The sequence below is a fragment of the Pseudophryne corroboree genome, chromosome 9 (genome assembly GCF_028390025.1).
Source record: "Pseudophryne corroboree isolate aPseCor3 chromosome 9, aPseCor3.hap2, whole genome shotgun sequence".
Lineage (NCBI taxonomy): Eukaryota > Metazoa > Chordata > Amphibia > Anura > Myobatrachidae > Pseudophryne > Pseudophryne corroboree.
The window spans coordinates 343,261,619-343,281,434 of NC_086452.1; the positions used below are offsets into that span (position 1 = coordinate 343,261,619).

The 19,816-nt window shown below is 45.6% G+C and overlaps 1 protein-coding gene across 5 annotated transcripts in view; it reads right to left on the reverse strand.

The window, feature by feature from the left end:
* Positions 1-19,816, reverse strand: part of DMC1 (DNA meiotic recombinase 1) — a 465,896-nt gene that overhangs the window by 217,280 nt on the left and 228,800 nt on the right. For all 5 annotated transcript variants that reach the window (XM_063938805.1, XM_063938803.1, XM_063938804.1 and 2 more), the window contains exon 4: positions 2,676-2,822. In XM_063938805.1, coding sequence (XP_063794875.1) covers positions 2,676-2,822 — 147 coding nt within the window. The remainder of the gene's footprint in view (positions 1-2,675; positions 2,823-19,816) is intronic.

Consider the following 19,816-nt stretch of genomic DNA (forward strand, 5'->3'; position numbering starts at 1 on the left):
GGTCCTTACGGAGTCCCCAGCATCCACTAGGACGTCAGAGAAAATAGAAGTAAAGTGTGGAGAACTCTCCATGTGTGTCATCCCGGTGAGGCATAAAATAAACACTGAGGCTTCTTGCGAGTATGGAGGGCGTGGAGGGTTACTAATTTAAATATTTAAATGTGCCTATCCCTGCTAATGCCCCATCCATATCCCAAGAGTACTCCAGTGACCCCTAGTGGATGAAAAAGAAATATAGGTGCGCTGCTTCATGGGGAAGGGGCGTGGCCACAGAGCTCTTTTTTACACAGTACGGCAGGCAGAATCCCCTTTTACACATTAAGCAGGAAAAATCCACCTTTTTTTACACATTACGGTAGCAGAGTCCCCCTTTTTTTTTACACTTTACGGTAGCAGAGTCCCCTTTATACACATTACGGCAGCAGAGTCCCCCTTTTTTTTAGACATTAGGCAGGCAGAGTCCCCCTTTTTTACACAGTGTGTGTGTGTCTGTCACCTGGGGGGGCAATCCGGCATCCATGGCTTCCGCAGGGATACACACCGGGAGCTGCTGCCTGCGGTAGCGCTCCCACTACCTTGCACAGACGGCAGGTCTCAGTGACGGAATAACGGGATGAGGGGTGTGTACTGCTGCCTGCAGCACCACTCCCCGTTCCTTGCAGAGGCGGCAGCTGGAGACAGGCAGCTGGGGCGATCTGGCATCCAGGGCTTCCACAGGGACTCGCAGACACTCATGTCGCCTGCGGTAATGCTCCCATTCCCTTGCAGAGGTGGTTCTTAGTGACGGATAACGGAAAGGGGGGGGGTGCTGCCACATAGCGCCTGTGGCACCGCTCCCCGTCCCTTGCAGAGACCTTTCAGTACTGACTCACTGGACATGACGGCCATACGGGGGTGTGTGCTGCCAGATGGTGCATTTGTGCATTTGCGCTGTGGGCAAGGCACCATCGGCACACACCTAGTTATGGCCCTGAGTCTCACAGACCCTGCATCAGCAGTGAAAGGTTAAAGCCCATTGCTTTAGTTTTTAGCATTCCTATTTGTAATACATAGTAACATAGTATCTAAGGTTGAAAAAAGACAATTGTCCATCGAGTTCAACCTATTCGTGGTCTCCTATGCACAATTCTTTTGTATAAAATTTTGACTGATGCTGATGTCTGCCGTTACGTTTTATCCCTCTTTTTTTATAATAACCACAGTGCGTGACTATGCCCTGTAACCCTAGATATCCTTATCCATTAGGAATTTATCTAACCCATTCTTAAAGGTGTTGACTGAGTCGGCCATTACAACTCCCTCAGGCAGGGAATTCCAAACACGTATTGTCCTTACCGTAAAAAAGCCTTTAAGCCGTATTGTGCGGAATCTCCTCTCCTCTAACCTGAGCGAGTGTCCACTAGTTCTCTGTGTTGATCTAACCAAAAACAGGTCCTGCGCAAGATCTGTATATTGTCCCCTTATATATTTGTAAATGTTGATCATGTCCCCTCTTAATCTCCTCTTTTCCAGTGTAAACATGCCTAGTCTTGCAAGCCTTTCCTCGTATTCCAGCGTCTCCATACCCTTAATTAGTTTGGTCGCCCGCCTTTGTACCTTTTCTAGCTCCAGGATATCCTTTTTGTAGTAAGGTGCCCAGAATGGGTCTGGGACTCCAGGTCGATAACAAAAAAGTCGACACACCTTAGATCGATGCCAATTGGTCGACACACCTTAGGTCGACATGGACAAAAGGTCGCCATGGACAAAAGGTCGACAGGAACAAGGTCGACATGGAAAAAGGTCGACATGAGTTTATGTTTTTTTGGGGTCGTTTTCTTTGTAGAGTGACCGGGAACCCCAATTAGTGCACCGCGTCCCCTCGCATGGCTCGCTTCACTCGCCATGCTTCGGGCATGGTGCCTTCGCTCCGCTCCGCTCGACACAGATTACCATTCCAATCGTCGTCCACGTGGATCGTTAAGTATGAAAAGGTTCCAAAAAAGAAAAAAAATTTGAAAACTCATGTCGACCTTTTTCCATGTCGACCTTGTCCATGTCGACCTTTTGTCCATGTCGACCCAAGGTGTGTCGACCAATTGGTGTCGACGTAAGGTGTGTCGACCTTTTTGTTGTCGACCTGGAGTCCGGATACCGCCCAGAATTGTACACAGTATTCAAGGTGTGGCCTCACAAGTGATTTATATAACGGGAGTATAATACTCTGTCCCCAGCATCAATTCCCCATTTTATGTACGCTAATATCTTTTTAGCCTAAGTCCTTTTCCAGTACAGAATCCCCTAATTTTACCCCATTTAGTAGGTAGGTGTTATTTTTGTTCTTGTTACCACAGTGCATTACCTTACACTTGTCTGTATTGAAGCGCATTCTCCATTTCGCTGCCCAAGCTTCTAATTTAACTAAGTCGTTCTGAAGCGACTCAGCATCCCCCTCCGCATTTATAACTTTACACAATTTGGTATCATCTGCAAAAATTGACACCATGCTCTCTGGACCTTCTGTTAGGTCGTTAATAAAAATATTGAACAATAGCGGTCCTAATACTGAGCCTTGCGGCACACCACTTAGCACTTCAGTCCAAGTTGAAAAAGATCCATTAACCACAACGCGCTGCTCCCCATTATTAATAAAATTCTAGAAAACATTTGTGCATTTTAAATTATATGTAACTCACTATTAATTTGTTTGCAGCCTCTTTTATTTTATCCACTTTAGCCTCAGATAGTCCTTTGATGTTGCACATGGTCTTTTTAGTGGTCATCTGAACTCCTTTCACTGTGCATATTCCCACAGACTTTAGCTTCTTAATGTCTGCTACATTCTGTGAAGTAAAAAATATTTCCAGGAGCTTACTTTTAGGTATCTGTTTTACATTCTCCAATACACATTCACTTTACATAGAATCTTTTTCAATAGATAACCAAAGATGGGTGTGTTTGTCGTATCAGCTGTGTCACCACTTAGGTATAATAATAAATAATAGGATTTTGATACCTACCGGTAAATCCTTTTCTCTTAGTCTGTAGAGGATGCTTCAAGAACCATGGGGTATAGACGGGCTCCGCAGGAGACAGGGCACTCTAAGAAAGAATTAGGACTACTGGTGTGCACTGGCTCCTCCCTCTATGCCCCTCCTCCAGACTCCAGTTATAGGAACTGTGACCAGGGAGACGGACATTTCGAGGAAAGAATTTATTGTTAAACCACGGTGAGCATTTTACCAGCTCACACCTCCAGTATGCCGCAGAACATGGCATTCAATAGAATACCAGCCGACGGCATGAAGAATATGCAGCAGTACGCTGACATAAAATGTAACACAACCTATGTGTGTAAACACAACCAGTAACAACATAACACCTGCTATGGCCTGAATATCGTCAGCAACGGGCTGACTTAAACACAACACACCATGGGGTATATTTACCAAGCTCCCGATTTTGACCGATTTTGCGTTTTTTCTTCAAAGTGTCATCTCGGGAATTTACTAAGCACAAATCTCGGCAGTGATGAGGGCATTCATATTTTTTTTGAAGTGCAAGAAAAAAAATACGAATGAATACACCATCGGTCAAATACGCCTATTATTATATAGAACTCGGTCATTTACTAAAATTTGTATTTCACAAACACTGCCGGCAATAGCCAAACACTGCCGTGAATAAATACAAATATCATAAAAAAAAGCAGTTTTAAAATAGACCTGCTTTTTTTTACCGTGTTCGGATAGGCATGCAGGGATCCGTGAGATCCGTGCATGTTTATCATTGGGAAGGGGTGGGAAAGTGTTAATTTAAAAAAAAAAATGCGTGGGGTCCCCCCTCCTAAGCAAAACCAGCCTCAGGCTCTTTGAGCCGGTCCTGGTTGACAAAATATGGGGAAAAAAAATGACAGGGGTTCCCCCATATTTCATAAACCAGCACCGGGCTCTGCGCCTGGTCCTGGTTCCAAAAATACGGGGGACAAAAAGCGTAGGGGTCCCCCGTATTTTTGAAACCAGCACCGGGCTCCACTAGCCAGGTACATAATACCACAGCCGGGGGACACTTTTATAGTGGTCCCTGCGGCCCTGGCATTACATACCCAACTAGTCACCCCTGGCTGGGGTACCCTGGAGTGGGAACCCCTTAAATCAAGGGGTCTCCCCCTCCAGCCACCCAAGGGCCAGGGGTGAAGCCCGAGACTGTCCCCCCCATCTAAGGGCGGCGGATGGGGGGCTGATAGCCTTTTGTAAAAAATGTGAATATTGTTTTTAGTAGCAGTACTACAAGTCCCAGCAAGCCTCCCCCGCAAGCTGGTACTTGGAGAACCACAAGTACCAGCATGCGGAGGAAAACCGGGCCTGCTGGTACCTGTAGTACTACTACTAAAAAAATACCCCCCCAAAAAACAGGACACACACACCATGAAAGTATAATTTTATTACATACATGCACACCTCCAAACATACATACTTACCTATGTTCACACGAGGCTCGGTCCTCTTCTCCATGTAGAATCCTTGGGGGACCTGTGAAAAAAATTATACTCACATAATCCTGTGTAGATTCTGTCCTTTGTATAATCCACGTACTTGGCAAAACAATAAAACGGAAACCCAACCACGCACTGAAAGGGGTCCCATGTTTACACATGGGACCCCTTTCCCCGACTGCCAGGACCCCCCCCTGACTCCTGTCAAAGAGGGTCCCTTCAGCCAATCAGGGAGCGCCATGTCGTGGCACTCTCCTGATTGGCTGTGTGCTCCTGTAGTGTCGGTCAGGCTGCACACGGCAGAGATACAATGTAGCGCCTATGCGCTCCATTGTATCCTTTGGTGGGAACTTTGCGGTCAGCGGTTGACCGAAAGTAACCTCACCGCTGACCGCAAAGTTCCCACCATTGGATACAATGGAGCGCATAGGCGCTACATTGTATCTCTGCCGTGTGCAGCCTGACAGACACTACAGGAGCACACAGCCAATCAGGAGAGTGCCACGACGTGGCGCTTCCTGATTGGCTGAAGGGACCCTCTTTGACAGGAGTCAGGGGGGTCCTGGCAGTCGGGGAAAGGGGTCCCATGTGTAAACATGGGACCCCTTTCAGTGCGTGGTCGGGTTTCCGTTTCATTGTTTTGCCAAGTACGTGGATTATACAAAGGACAGAATCTACACTGGATTTAGGGGGTCATTCCGAGTTGTTCGCTCGTTATATTTTTCTCGCAACGGAGCAATTAGTCGCTAATGCGCATGCGCAATGTCCGCAGTGCGACTGCGCCAAGTAAATTTGCTATGCAGTTAGGTATTTTACTCACGGCATTACAAGGTTTTTTCTTCGTTCTGGTGATCGTAATGTGATTGACAGGAAGTGTGTGTTTCTGGGCGGACACTGGCCGTTTTATGGGTGTGTGCGAAAAAACGCTACAGTTTCTGGGAAAAACGCGGGAGTGCCTGGAGAAACGGAGGAGTGTTTGGCCGAACGCTGGGAGTGCTTGTGACGTCAAACCAGGAACGAAACTGACTGAACTGATCGCAGTTGCCGAGTAAGTGTGGAGCTACTCAGAAACTGCTAAGAAGTGTCTATTCGCAATTTGGCTAATCTTTCGTTCGCAATTTTGATAAGCTAAGATTCACTCCCAGTAGGTGGCGGCTTAGCGTGTGCAAAGCTGCTAAAAGCAGCTTGCGAGCGAACAACTCGGAATGAGGGCCTATGTGAGTATAATTTTTTTCACAGGTCCCCCAAGGATTCTACATGGAGAAGAGGACCGAGCCTCGTGTGAACATAGGTAAGTATGTATGTTTGGAGGTGTGCATGTATGTAATAAAATTATACTTTCATGGTGTGTGTGTCCTGTTTTTTTGGGGGTATTTTTTTAGTAGTAGTACTACTACAGGTACCAGCGGGTTCGGTTTTCCTCAGCATGCTGGTACTTGTGGTTCTCCAAGTACCAGCTTGCGGGGGAGGCTTGCTGGGACTTGTAGTACTGCTACTAAAAACAATATTCACATTTTTTACAAAAGGCTATCAGCCCCCCATCTGCCGCCCTTGGATGGGGGGACAGCCTCGGGCTTCACCCCTGGCCCTTGGGTGGCTGGAGGGGGGGACCCCTTGATTTAAGGGGTTCCCACTCCTCCAGGGTACCCCGGCCAGGGGTGACTAGTTGGGTATGTAATGCCAGGGCCGCAGGGACCACTATAAAAGTGTCCCCCGGCTGTGGCATTATATACCTGGCTAGTGGAGCCCGGTGCTGGTTTCAGAAATACGGGGGACCCCTACGCTTTTTGTCCCCCGTATTTTTGGAACCAGGACCAGGCGCAGAGCCCGGTGCTGGTTTATGAAATATGGGGGAACCCCTGTCATTCCCCCCCCCCATATTTTGTCAACCAGGACCGGCTCAAAGAGCCCGGGCTGGTTTTGCTTAGGGGGGGGGGACCCCACGCATTATTTTTTTTTAGATTTTTAACAGTTTTTTTTTTAAATGAAAGGTGCCCAATGAAGCCCTGCACGGATCTCACAGATCCGGCCGAGATTCAATGTGTTAATGTCGGCAGTGTTTTACTATTCACTCCCGTAAAACACTGCCAAAAAATACGAATGACATCGACATCGGAAAACACGAAAATGCAAAATACGACAGCTTAGTAAATTAGTCGTAATAAATTCAAAAAGTTGCAAATTTACACTTTCGATGTCATTCGTGTTTGAACTTTAACCTCATTTGGAAAAATACGAATTTTAGTAAATATACCCCCATGTGTGTAAACATACCCAATGACTGCAGATACAGTACGCACTGGGACGGGTGCCCAGCATCCTCTACGGACTGAGAGAAAAGGATTTACCGGTAGGTATCAAAATCCTATTTTCTCATACGTCCTAGAGGATGCTGGGGATGCTTCAAGAACCATGGGGTTTATACCAAAGCTCTAGAATGGGCGGGAGAGTGCGGATGACTCTGCAGCACCGATTGACCAAACAAGAGGTCCTCCACAGCCAGGATATCAAACTTTTAAACTTTGCGAAGGTGTTTGATCCCGACCAAATAGCAGCTCGGCAAAGCTGTAATGCTGAGACCCCTCGGCAGCCGCCCAAGATGAGCCCACCTTTCTGGTAGAATGGGCCTTCACCGATTTCGGTAACGGCAATCCTGCCGTAGAATGAGCCTGCTAAATCGTATTACCGATCCAGAGTGCAATAGTCTGCTTGGAAGCAGGAGCCCCAATCTTGTTGGGAGCCCACAGGACAACAGAGCCTCTGTTTTCCTAACCTGAGCTGTTCTGGCGACATAGATTGTAAAAGCTCTGACCACATCGCAAAACTTCGATTCCGCCAAGGCGTCAGTAGCCACTGGCACCACAATAGGCTGGTTTACGTGAAACGACGAAACCACTTTTGGCAGAAATTGCTGACGAGTTCTCAACTCCGCTCTATCTGCATGGAAGATTAAATAGGGGCTTTTGTGAGACAAAGCCGCCAATTCAGACACCCGCCTTGCAGATGCCAAGGCCAACAGCATGACCACTTTTCCAAGTAAGGAATTTCAACTCAACCTTACACAATGGTTCAAACCAATGAGACTGAAGGAATTGCAACACCACGTAAGATCTCAGGGTGCCACAGGGGGCACAAAGGGAGGTTGGATGTGCAGCACGCCCTTCACGAAGGTATGAACTTCTGGAAGGGAGGCCAATTCTTTCTGTAAGAAAAGAGATAAGGCCGAAATTTGTACACTAATGGAGCCTAACTTTAGGCCCGCATCCACACCTGCTTGCAAAAAATGGCGCAATCGCCCCAGCTGAAATATTTTCGTTGGAGCTTTCCTGGATTCACACAAAGACATATTTTCTCCAAATATGGTGGTAATGCATCGCCGTTACTTCTTTTCTAGCCTGAAGCAGTGTGGGAATGACTCCACTGGGAATACCCTTTCGGGCTAGGATATGGCGTTCAATCGTCATGCCGTCAAACGCAGCCACGGTAAGTCTTGATACACGCACGGCCCTTGCTGTAACAGGTCCTCCCGCAGAGGAAGAGACCAGGGATCTTCGATGAGTAATTCTTGAAGATCTGGATAGCAAGCCCTCCTTGGCCCGTCCGGAACAATGAGGATCGCCTGAACCTTTGTTCTTCTTATGATCTTTATCCCTTCGGAAAGAGTGGAAATGGAGGGAACACATAGACCGACTGAAACACCCACGGTGTCACCAGGGCGTCCACCGCTATTGCTTTAGGGTCCCATGACCTGGGACCATATCTCTGAAACTTCTTGTTGAGGCGAGACGCCATCATGCCTATTTGAGGAATTCCCCAAAGACTTGTCACTTTTGTGAAAACCACTTGATGAAGACCCCCCTCTCCTGGATGGATATCGTGTCTGCTGAGGAAGTCTGTTTCCCAGTTGTCTACACCCGGAATGAAGACTGCTAGTAGAGCGTTTACATGCCTTTCCGCCCAGCGGAAAACTCTTGTGGCTTCTGCCATTGCCGCTTTGTTCTTCGTTCCACCCTAGCGGTTTACTTACGCCACTGCTGTTAAGTTGTCCGACTGAATTAAGACGGGCAGATCGCGAAGAAGATGTTCCGCTTGCAGACGGCCGTTGTAAATAGCCCTTAATTCCAGAATGCTTATTGCAGACAAGCTTCCCGGCTTGACCTTTTTCCCTGGAAATTCTTCCACTGGAAAGACTGCTCCCCAGCCTCGGAGACTTGTATCCATGGACACCAGGATCTAATCCTGGATCCCAAACCATCGTCCCTCTAGGAGGTGAGAACTGTGCAGCCACCACAGGAGAGATATTCTGGTTCTGGAAAATAGGATTACTTTCCGGTGCATGTGCAGGTGAGACCCGGACCACATGGCAAACTTGTCCCGCTAAAACCGCTCTGGCATTTAACCTGCTCACCGAATGGCCTCGTAGGCCGCAACCATCTTCTTCATCAACGGAACGTATTGATGGATTTACACTGTTGCAAATTTGATCCAACTCTGGATCCTCAGATCTCTTTCCACTGGAAAAAACAAACTCTCAACAGTTTTGTACCTAACCTTATTCCCAACTCCGACATCCATGTCGTTGGGATCAACAGTGATTCTTGCAAGTTCAGGAGCCAACCACTGTGTTGAAGAACTGTCAGAGAAAACAACGATTTGTACCACTTGTTTCTTGACCTCGCCGTAGTCAGGAGAGCGTCCCAGTACAGAATAATAATGGCTTTTACTATTGAAGGAAAACCATCATACTGCCATCACTCCGATGAAATGGCAATGACAATCCTGAATAGCAAACTCAGTTAAGCTTAATGCACTTAAACCCTCTTTCTTCTTTTACAGATTGGAGATCCCTGCCCTGAGAGATTCCATCTTGTAGTTCAACTTCTTAAGTAGAAATTTTTGAGGATTGTTCTGACCGAGCTGTCTGGCTCAGAAGCATGAAAAAGCTTGAATAACAGTTTTTTTTTGTTTTTTTTGTGCGACAGGGACAGCAGGACAATGTCCTGATTCTGACCCAACTCTTGTATGGCGTTGCATACTACCTCCGCGTCCAGAGGAGAATCGGTAAGATCTATTTGAAAAATCAGTGAGGGGAATCATCTGGAAACTCCGGTATGTCCCCCTTTGGACTCTATTCTTCACTCACTGGTCCATGTCCATTCCGGGACTGACTGAAGTGTATTAGACGTGTTCCCACCGGTGGGGGCTCCCGCAAGATAGACCCAGCGACATGCGGTGGATGTGGTAGAAACAGAGGACGATTTCTGCTTCTGCGAACTTGAAAAGGCTGCTGACCTCTTACCTTTTCACCTTCCTCTACCTGCAAAGAAGGGGAAAAAACGGTATCCACCCGGTTAAAATGACTGCATCCTACAAAAAATGCGTCACCAACCGTTGTGAGGGAACATAGCTCAAGAAGGTAGACTTACCAGTGGTATCTGCCGAGTTCAACTTAACAAAGCCATCCCCAAACCAGGTTTCACCTTCATAGGGAAGATACTCCAGTACTTCTCGGAGTCAGCCTCAGCATTCCGTTGGTGAATCCACACTGCCCTCTTAGCCGGGACCGCCATGAAATTGGCCTGCGAACCCAAGAGTCCCATACCTCTTGTAGTCGCACGGCAGTATGCTGCAATGTTCTTGATAAGACCCAACTTAAGGAGTATCCCATCTCTCCCCAGGGTAATTATATCGGATGACAAGGTAACCGACCATTTCTGAATACAAGCACTCCCCCATGCGCATGTAATGCAAATATAATCAAAGCATATACTTAAACTATCACTTAGCTTCCTGTATACAATCGTTTGTGACAGGGCCCCGTGCAGAACAGGGGTTGACTTTCACTTTATTCTATCCACAGCGGGAAAAGAATAAACACTCGGACTCCTCGTGAGGATTTGAGACCATCTTGTCACGGCTGACGTAGAGCTTTTTCAACAGAGCGACCAGCACATGAAAAGGAATAACTTTACTTCAGCATTCATTATAAATTGTAATATGAATATACACATTTAAATACACATATACACACAAATATCAGAATCAGAATCAGAATCAGCTTTATTGGCCAGGTATACTTACGTATACTAGGAATTTGTCTTCGGTTTGCTATACAACAGCCAAGTAGGTAACAGGTAAGCAGGTGTGTGTGTGTGTGTGTGTGTGTGTGTGTGTGTGTGGGGGGGGGGGCAAGTAAAGTTACACAGATAGGTATACCGTAGGGACACAAGTGAGTTACATGTACGTCTAGTCAGTCAATGTTCAGGAGTTCAGCAGGCGGACAGCTTGGGGAAAGAAACTTTTGAGGCTTCTAGTGGATCTGGCGGGGACAGCCCTGTAACGCCTGCCTGAAGGAAGCAAGTTAAACATGCTGTGGCCGGGGTGTAGCTGGTCTTTTACTATCTTCATTGCCCGCTTTTTAGCTCTGGACAAGTACAGGTCCTGGACTGAGGGAAGGTCGGCCCCGATGATCTTCTCTGCGGTACTGACCACCTTTTGGAGCCTGCATATGTCCCTCGCGCTGGCGGAGCTGTACCATACGAGTATCGAGGAGCACAGTACCGACTCCACAATCGCGGAGTAGAAGAGGAGCAGGAGCTTCTGTGGGATATTGAACTTCCTTAGTTGCCTGAGGAAGAACAACCTCTGCTGCGCTTTCCCAACAGTGGCGTCAGTGTTGGACCCCCATTTAAGGTCCCTGGAGATTGTGGTCCCTAGAAACTTGAAGGAGTCCACTAGCGATACCACACTGTCAGCAATCGTTAGCGGAGGTGCACTAGATGACTTCTTCCTGAAGTCCACTATCATCTCGACAGTTTTGAGGGGGTTGAGGTCAAGGTTGTTGTGGATGCACCACTGGGCCAGCCGGTCTACTTCCTGTCTATAGGCCGATTCGTCCCCATCCTTGATGAGGCCGATGACGGTGGTGTCATCGGCGAATTTGATGATCCTTACTGATTGCGCCTCTGAGGTACAGTCATTTGTGTACAGGGAGAAGAGCAGGGGTGAGAGGACACAGCCCTGAGGGGCCCCTGTACTGATGGACCGCGCTTGAGAGGTGAATTCCCCCGCTTTCACCACCTGTGTCCTATCTGTCAGGAAGTCTATTATCCAGGAACAGGTAGCTTCTGGGACCCCTAGGCGAAGTAATTTGGGGTGGAGGATGCTGGGGACGATTGTATTGAAGGCCGAGCTGAAATCGACAAACAGGACCCTCGCGTAGGTACCGGGAATGTCTAGGTGCTGTAGAATGTAGTGCAGGCCCAGGTTGACTGCATCCTCGACACACCGATTCGAGCGATAGGCGAACTGCAGGGGGTCCAGTTGGGGGCCAGTCACAGTTTTCAGGTGATTCAAAACCAGACGCTCGAACGTTTTCATGACCACAGACGTCAGTGCTATCGGCCTGTAGTCGTTCAGGTTCGTGATAGTGGGTTTCTTGGGGACCGGGACTATAGTAGACCTTTTGAGGCAGGAAGGGACTTTCTGTAGCTCCAGCGATTTATTGAAGATCTTGGTGAATATGTGGGCGAGCTGACCCGCACATGCTCTTAGGGCAGATGGTGACACTCCGTCAGGACCCGGAGCTTTCCTGGTTTTGGTCCTATTGAACAATGCCTCCACCTCTTCTTGGGTGACTTGCAGTGCCTGGGGTTGGCCGTCGGTGTTCGGGGCATCGTAGAGGTGATTGTTTGGGTTGCAGGGGACTTCTTTTGCGAACCTGCAATAAAAGTGGTTCAGCTCATCTGCAAGGTCTTGGTGCATGGCGGTGGACTTTGATGTTTTCCTATAGTTGGTTATGGATTGCATTCCTTTCCATACAGATACGGGGTCATTGGTGGAGAGATCGTTTGTCAGCTTGTCCGAGAACCGCTTTTTTGCTAGCCTAATTCCTTTAGTCAGAGAGTTCCTAGTACGGTTGTATAGTGCTCTGTCACCGCTGCTATAGGCCTCCTCTTTGGCTCGACGAAGTTGCCTGAGCTGGGCATTGAACCAGGGCTTGTTGTTGTTGTAAATGCGGTAAGTCTTGGTAGGTACACACATGTCCTCACAGTAGCTGATGTAGGATGTGACAGTGTCTGTCAAGTCATTCAGGTCGGTTGCCGAGGCTTCAAAGACCCCCCATTCCGTGCAGTCAAAGCAGGCCTGGAGCTTCATCTTGGCCTCATTGGTCCATTTCTTGACAGTCTTAACGACAGGCTTAACTACTCTCAGCTTCTGTGTATAGGTAGGGAGTAGGTGGACGAGGCAGTGGTCAGATAGGCCGAGTGCAGCACGCGGGATAGACCGGAAGGCAGACTTGAGGGTAGTGTAGCAGTGATCAAGGGTGCGCCCTTCCCTAGTGGGACACGTGACTTGTTGTTTGTACTTAGGTAGCTCCTTGCTCAGGTTAGTTCTGTTGAAGTCACCCAGTACTATATCTACATAAATATATCTCACATAGATATTTTTGTCAGGAACAGCAGGGTCCCTAGTGACGTTAATACGTTCCTAATGTGTATGAAACATGTACTGAATGCCGATGTTGTGGATCTAATCAGGAAACATCATGGTCAACATAAGAAATAGAGGGGCAGATGTATTAACCTGGAGACGGCATAAGGAAGTGATAAACCAGTGATGAGTGCAAGGTGATAAAGGCACCAGCCAATCAGATCCTAACTGTTAATTTACATATCAGAGCTGATTGGCTGGTGCCTTTATCACCTTGCACATATCACTGGTTTATCACTTCCTTATGCGTTCTCCAGGTTAATACATCTGCCCCAGTATTCGGGTCGGTATCAGGGAGTAGTAACTGGGCAAAATAACATTTTTGCGACCCCTAGGGGTCTGAGGGAAATATATTATTAATATTACGCCCTCTACTACGTCTGTGTTTGAGCCACAGATCTATGCAACCGTACCATACACACACATATATATATATATCTGAAAGTAGAGGAAGAAACAGCAGAGCGCCTATAGTGTATTATCCCTTGAATTAATTCTCGTCACACGCAAGAATAAATATTGCGTACCGGATTACGGCTTGACTTAATGCCTATCGGTCCCCAGGTCTTCTAGTCCACTTCTCTGTCGGAATCTAGATAGAATCAGGAGACAGGGAATCGCTATATAGCGTAGTAGTTACTCGTAGATCGATGTCAGAATTTTTACGTCTCGTATAAGATTGCATGCGTACCAGATAAAACAATTATTTATGCCAGTCAGTATAAGTACTTCAGTACCGGTCCTCATCAGATGGTAGCAGTCATCTGGAAACCTTTGGATAATATAGTAAGGCTCCAATCAATAGTTCTTATAGGAAATTACAAATTTATTGAATATACAGAAATTATAAAAAAGTTTAAATAGCTTAGCTTTAAATGACATAAATGTCAGCAGTGGTCAGTCGGCAAGTCGATAGTTCAGTGTCTCAGCGCGTTTCGCCCAGCTCAGGGCTTCATCAGGAGATACCAACATGCTGTAGTGAAGTCCCATTTATACCCACAACAATTATTGCTTAATTATGTAAATTACTTCCGGTTCGCGTCATCGGCGAAACCGGAAGTAGTAATCCGTTTGATGAATCTATCAATATGCTGCCTTAATAGAGTTTTGATCACTACATAGTGACCACAGACGCCATCCTGTTTTAATTTGGGATGTAAATCCCCTGTAAATCAGACTCCGTGGTTTGTTTACCAATTGCGCTACTCGGCGCCTGACTTCCGGCGGGTGTGCGTCACCGCCGGAAGTGACGTAGCTCCCACGGCCGCGTCTTTGCTAGTGTGTGTGAGGGAGAAAGAACCCTAGCCACATGGCTAATTAGCATAAGTAAACAAAGCGGGTCCATTTTGTATCGATGGCTGCTGAGGTGTAGGGCACGTAATTGGATTTACCAACAGTGCAGACACAAATATCTATAAATATATAATATATATAAACATATGTACATTCATATAGATATTAAAACGTATATATATATATATATATATATATATATATATATATATAAGGAAATACACAATTTTAGTAAACAATAAAGATTATTAAAAAAAGTTTCTATATACATATTTGTAAAAAATTATATCAGAATAAGTTAAGATATTGGACCTCTTTAAAACCACACAGAAAATAGAAATTAATAATAGTAAATGCATATATATATATATATATATATATATATATATATATATATATATATATATATATAGCAGCTATATGTTAATGAGACGTAGTGGCGTGTCCCAAGCAAATTTTTAATAATGAGGACATGTTTAAAAAATACTCTGCAGTAGAGAGGGGGGGGGAGGGGTTTGATTTCATTGATAATTCTATAAACGCTTTATCAAAGTGTGCATACTCAGGAATTCATAATAATATTTAGACCAAATTAAAATAGGAAGGCTACACCTTTATGGACAACTAGTGCTGTACCTGGATTTATAGAACACTCTAAGTAAAAAGGGGGGGTCAAGAAATCTAATGCTTGCAGTTGGGGTGGTAATTATAAAAATGGTGCTATTTCATAGCCCTCATTGTGACCATAGGGAGACATAGTATTCAAAGTAAAAATCCAATACATCTCACGTTGAGAAAGTTTTTCAAGAGGTCACCACCTCTTGGGCCCAATTTGACATGTTCGATTGCTTTGAATGTTAAAGTGTCCGTGTTTGAGCTGTGGGTCGTCGCAAAGTGTCTGGAGAGTGGATGGCTCTCTACTTTGTTTTTAACATTCCTCACGTGCTCTTGGATCCGTAATTTTAATGGTCTCTTTGTCTTCCCTATATATTTCAAATGACACCCGCACTCAATCATATATATCACAGACGTTGTGTTGCAGTTGATAAAGTCTTTGATTTTGTATTCTTTCGTATTATCAGTGTTGTGAAACATCCTTCGATTTGGATGAACAAATTTGCACATATTGCAGTGCCCACATTTGTACATACCAGTACACATCGGGAGACCTGTGGGAATGTTGCGTGAGCATCTTAACATGCTTGGTGCTAGAATTTCTTTTAGATTTTGTGCCTTTCTGAATATAATTTCTGGTCGTTCAGGAAGCAGTTCTGTAAGGATAGGGTCCATCTTAAGAATGTGCCAGTGTTTAGAGAGCACCTTCCTAATTTTTATTTCCTCGTTGTTGTATTGTGTAATAAATGGAGCACAATATTTCTTCCTATCTCCTTTTTGTCTTTAGGTTTAAGTATTTCTTCTCTGTTTAGATCACCACCTCTTCTTACTGCTTCCTTGATGATGTGATCCGGATATCCCCTTTCTTTAAAGCGTTCAGCATAAATCCGAGATTGTTCTGTGAAGGTTTCTGTAGTACTGCAATTTCTTTTAATCCTGTGCATTTGTGAAAAGGGAATGTTGTTTTTCCAATTTTGAGTGTGACCACTTCTATAGTGTAAATAGCTATTCGTATCAACTGTTTTAATGAAATTCTTCGTAATTATTTTGTCCCCATCATGTGATAGAACCAGATCCAGAAATTCTACTTCAGTTTTGCTTGTAGTGCAGGTGAATTTCAAATTAAAATCATTATTTTGAATATAATTCATAAAATCATTAAAATTCTCCACCTCTCCATTCCAGATTAAAATAATGTCATCGATATAACGTTTGTAAAAACAGATATTGTTCTTCAACTGACAATTCTGGTAAAATTGTCAGTTGAAGAACAATATCTGTTTTTACAAACGTTATATCGATGACATTATTTTAATCTGGAATGGAGAGGTGGAGAATTTTAATGATTTTATGAATTATATTCAAAATAATGATTTTAATTTGAAATTCACCTGCACTACAAGCAAAACCGAAGTAGAATTTCTGGATCTGGTTCTATCACATGATGGGGACAAAATAATTACGAAGAATATCATTAAAACAGTTGATACGAATAGCTATTTACACTATAGAAGTGGTCACACTCAAAATTGGAAAAACAACATTCCCTTTTCACAGATGCACAGGATTAAAAGAAATTGCAGTACTACAGAAACCTTCACAGAACAATCTCGGATTTATGCTGAACGCTTTAAAGAAAGGGGATATCCGGATCACATCATCAAGGAAGCAGTAAGAAGAGGTGGTGATCTAAACAGAGAAGAAATACTTAAACCTAAAGACAAAAAGGAGAGAGATAGGAAGAAATATTGTGCTCCATTTATTACACAATACAACAATGAGGAAATAAAAATTAGGAAGGTGCTCTCTAAACACTGGCACATTCTTAAGATGGACCCTATCCTTACAGAACTGCTTCCTGAACGACCAGAAATTATATTCAGAAAGGCACAAAATCTAAAAGAAATTCTAGCACCAAGCATGTTAAGATGCTCACGCAACATTCCCACAGGTCTCCAGAAGTGTACTGGTATGTACAAATGTGGGCACTGCAATATGTGCAAATTTGTTCATCCAAATCGAAGGATGTTTCACAACACTGATAATACGAAAGAATACAAAATCAAAGACTTTATCAACTGCAACACAACGTCTGTGATATATATGATTGAGTGCGGGTGTCATTTGAAATATATAGGGAAGACAAAGAGACCATTAAAATTACGGATCCAAGAGCACGTGAGGAATGTTAAAAACAAAGTAGAGAGCCATCCACTCTCCAGACACTTTGCGACGACCCACAGCTCAAACACGGACACTTTAACATTCAAAGCAATCGAACATGTCAAATTGGGCCCAAGAGGTGGTGACCTCTTGAAAAAACTTTCTCAACGTGAGATGTATTGGATTTTTACTTTGAATACTATGTCTCCCTATGGTCACAATGAGGGCTATGAAATAGCACCATTTTTATAATTACCACCCCAACTGCAAGCATTAGATTTTTTGACCCCCCCCTTTTTACTTAGAGTGTTCTATAAATCCAGGTACAGCACTAGTTGTCCATAAAGGTGTAGCCTTCCTATTTTAATTTGGTCTAAATAATAAGAATTTACTTACCGATAATTCTATTTCTCATAGTCCGTAGTGGATGCTGGGGACTCCGAAAGGACCATGGGGGATAGCGGCTCCGCAGGAGACTGGGCACAAAAGTAAAAAGCCTTAGGACTACCTGGTGTGCACTGGCTCCTCCCCCTATGACCCTCCTCCAAGCCTCAGTTAGAATACTGTGCCCGGACGAGCGTACACAATAAGGAAGGATTTTGAATCCCGGGTAAGACTCATACCAGCCACACCAATCACACCGTACAACTTGTGATCTGAACCCAGTTAACAGCATGATAACAGAAGGAGCCTCCGAAAAGATGGCTCACAATAACAATAACCCGATTTTTGTAACAATAACTATGTACAAGTAATGCAGACAATCCGCACTTGGGATGGGCGCCCAGCATCCACTACGGACTATGAGAAATAGAATTATCGGTAAGTAAATTCTTATTTTCTCTAACGTCCTAGTGGATGCTGGGGACTCCGAAAGGACCATGGGGATTATACCAAAGCTCCCAAACGGGCGGGAGAGTGCGGATGACTCTGCAGCACCGAATGAGAGAACTCCAGGTCCTCCTCAGCCAGGGTATCAAATTTGTAGAATTTAGCAAACGTGTTTGCCCCTGACCAAGTAGCTGCTCGGCAAAGTTGTAAAGCCGAGACCCCTCGGGCAGCCGCCCAAGATGAGCCCACTTTCCGTGTGGAATGGGCTTTTACAGATTTTGGCTGTGGCAGGCCTGCCACAGAATGTGCAAGCTGAATTGTACTACAAATCCAACGAGCAATCGTCTGCTTAGAAGCAGGAGCACCCAGCTTGTTGGGTGCATACAGGATAAACAGCGAATCAGATTTTCTGACTCCAGCCGTCCTGGAAACATATATTTTCAGGGCCCTGACTACGTCCAGCAACTTGGAATCCTCCAAGTCCCTAGTAGCCGCAGGCACCACAATAGGCTGGTTTAAGTGAAAAGCTGAAACCACCTTAGGGAGAAATTGAGGACGAGTCCTCAATTCTGCCCTGTCCGTATGAAAAATTAGGTAAGGGCTTTTATAGGATAAAGCCGCCAATTCTGAGACACGCCTGGCTGAAGCCAGGGCTAACAGCATTACCACTTTCCATGTGAGATATTTTAAGTCCACAGTGGTGAGTGGTTCAAACCAATGTGATTTTAGGAATCCCAAAACTACATTGAGATCCCAAGGTGCCACTGGAGGCACAAAAGGAGGCTGTATATGCAGTACTCCCTTGACAAACGTCTGAACTTCAGGAACAGAAGCCAGTTCTTTTTGGAAGAATATTGACAGGGCCGAAATTTGAACCTTAATGGACCCTAATTTGAGGCCCATAGACAGTCCTGTTTGCAGGAAATGCAGGAAACGACCCAGTTGAAATTCCTCTGTAGGGGCCTTCCTGGCCTCGCACCACGCAACATATTTACGCCAAATACGGTGATAATGTTGTACGGTTACATCCTTCCTGGCTTTGATCAGGGTAGGGATGACTTCATCCGGAATGCCTTTTTCCTTCAGGATCCGGCGTTCAACCGCCATGCCGTCAAACGCAGCCGCGGTAAGTCTTGGAACAGACATGGTCCCTGCTGGAGCAGGTCCTTTCTTAGAGGTAGAGGCCACGGGTCTTCCGTGAGCATCTCTTGAATTTCCGGGTACCAAGTCCTTCTTGGCCAATCCGGAGCCACGAGTATAGTCTTTACTCCTCTCCTTCTTATGATTCTCAGTACTTTTGGTATGAGAGGAAGAGGAGGGAACACATACACTGACTGGTACACCCACGGTGTTACCAGAGCGTCCACAGCTATTGCCTGAGGGTCCCTTGACCTGGCGCAATATCTGTCCAGTTTTTTGTTGAGGCGGGACGCCATCATGTCCACCTTTGGTTTTTCCCAACGGTTCACAATCATGTGGAAGACTTCTGGGTGAAGTCCCCACTCCCCCGGGTGAAGATCGTGTCTGCTGAGGAAGTCTGCTTCCCAGTTGTCCACTCCCGGAATGAACACTGCTGACAGTGCTATCACATGATTCTCCGCCCAGCGAAGAATCCTTGCCACTTCCATCATTGCCCTCCTGCTTCTTGTGCCGCCCTGTCTGTTTACGTGGGTGACTGCCGTGATGTTGTCCGACTGGATCAACACCGGCTGACCCTGAAGCAGAGGTCTTGCCTGACTTAGGGCATTGTAAATGGCCCTTAGTTCCAGGATATTTATGTGAAGTGACGTTTCCATGCTTGACCACAAGCCCTGGAAATTTCTTCCCTGTGTGACTGCTCCCCAGCCTCTCAGGCTGGCATCCGTGGTCACCAGGACCCAATCCTGAATGCCGAATCTGCGGCCCTCTAGGAGATGAGCACTCTGTAACCACCACAGGAGAGACACC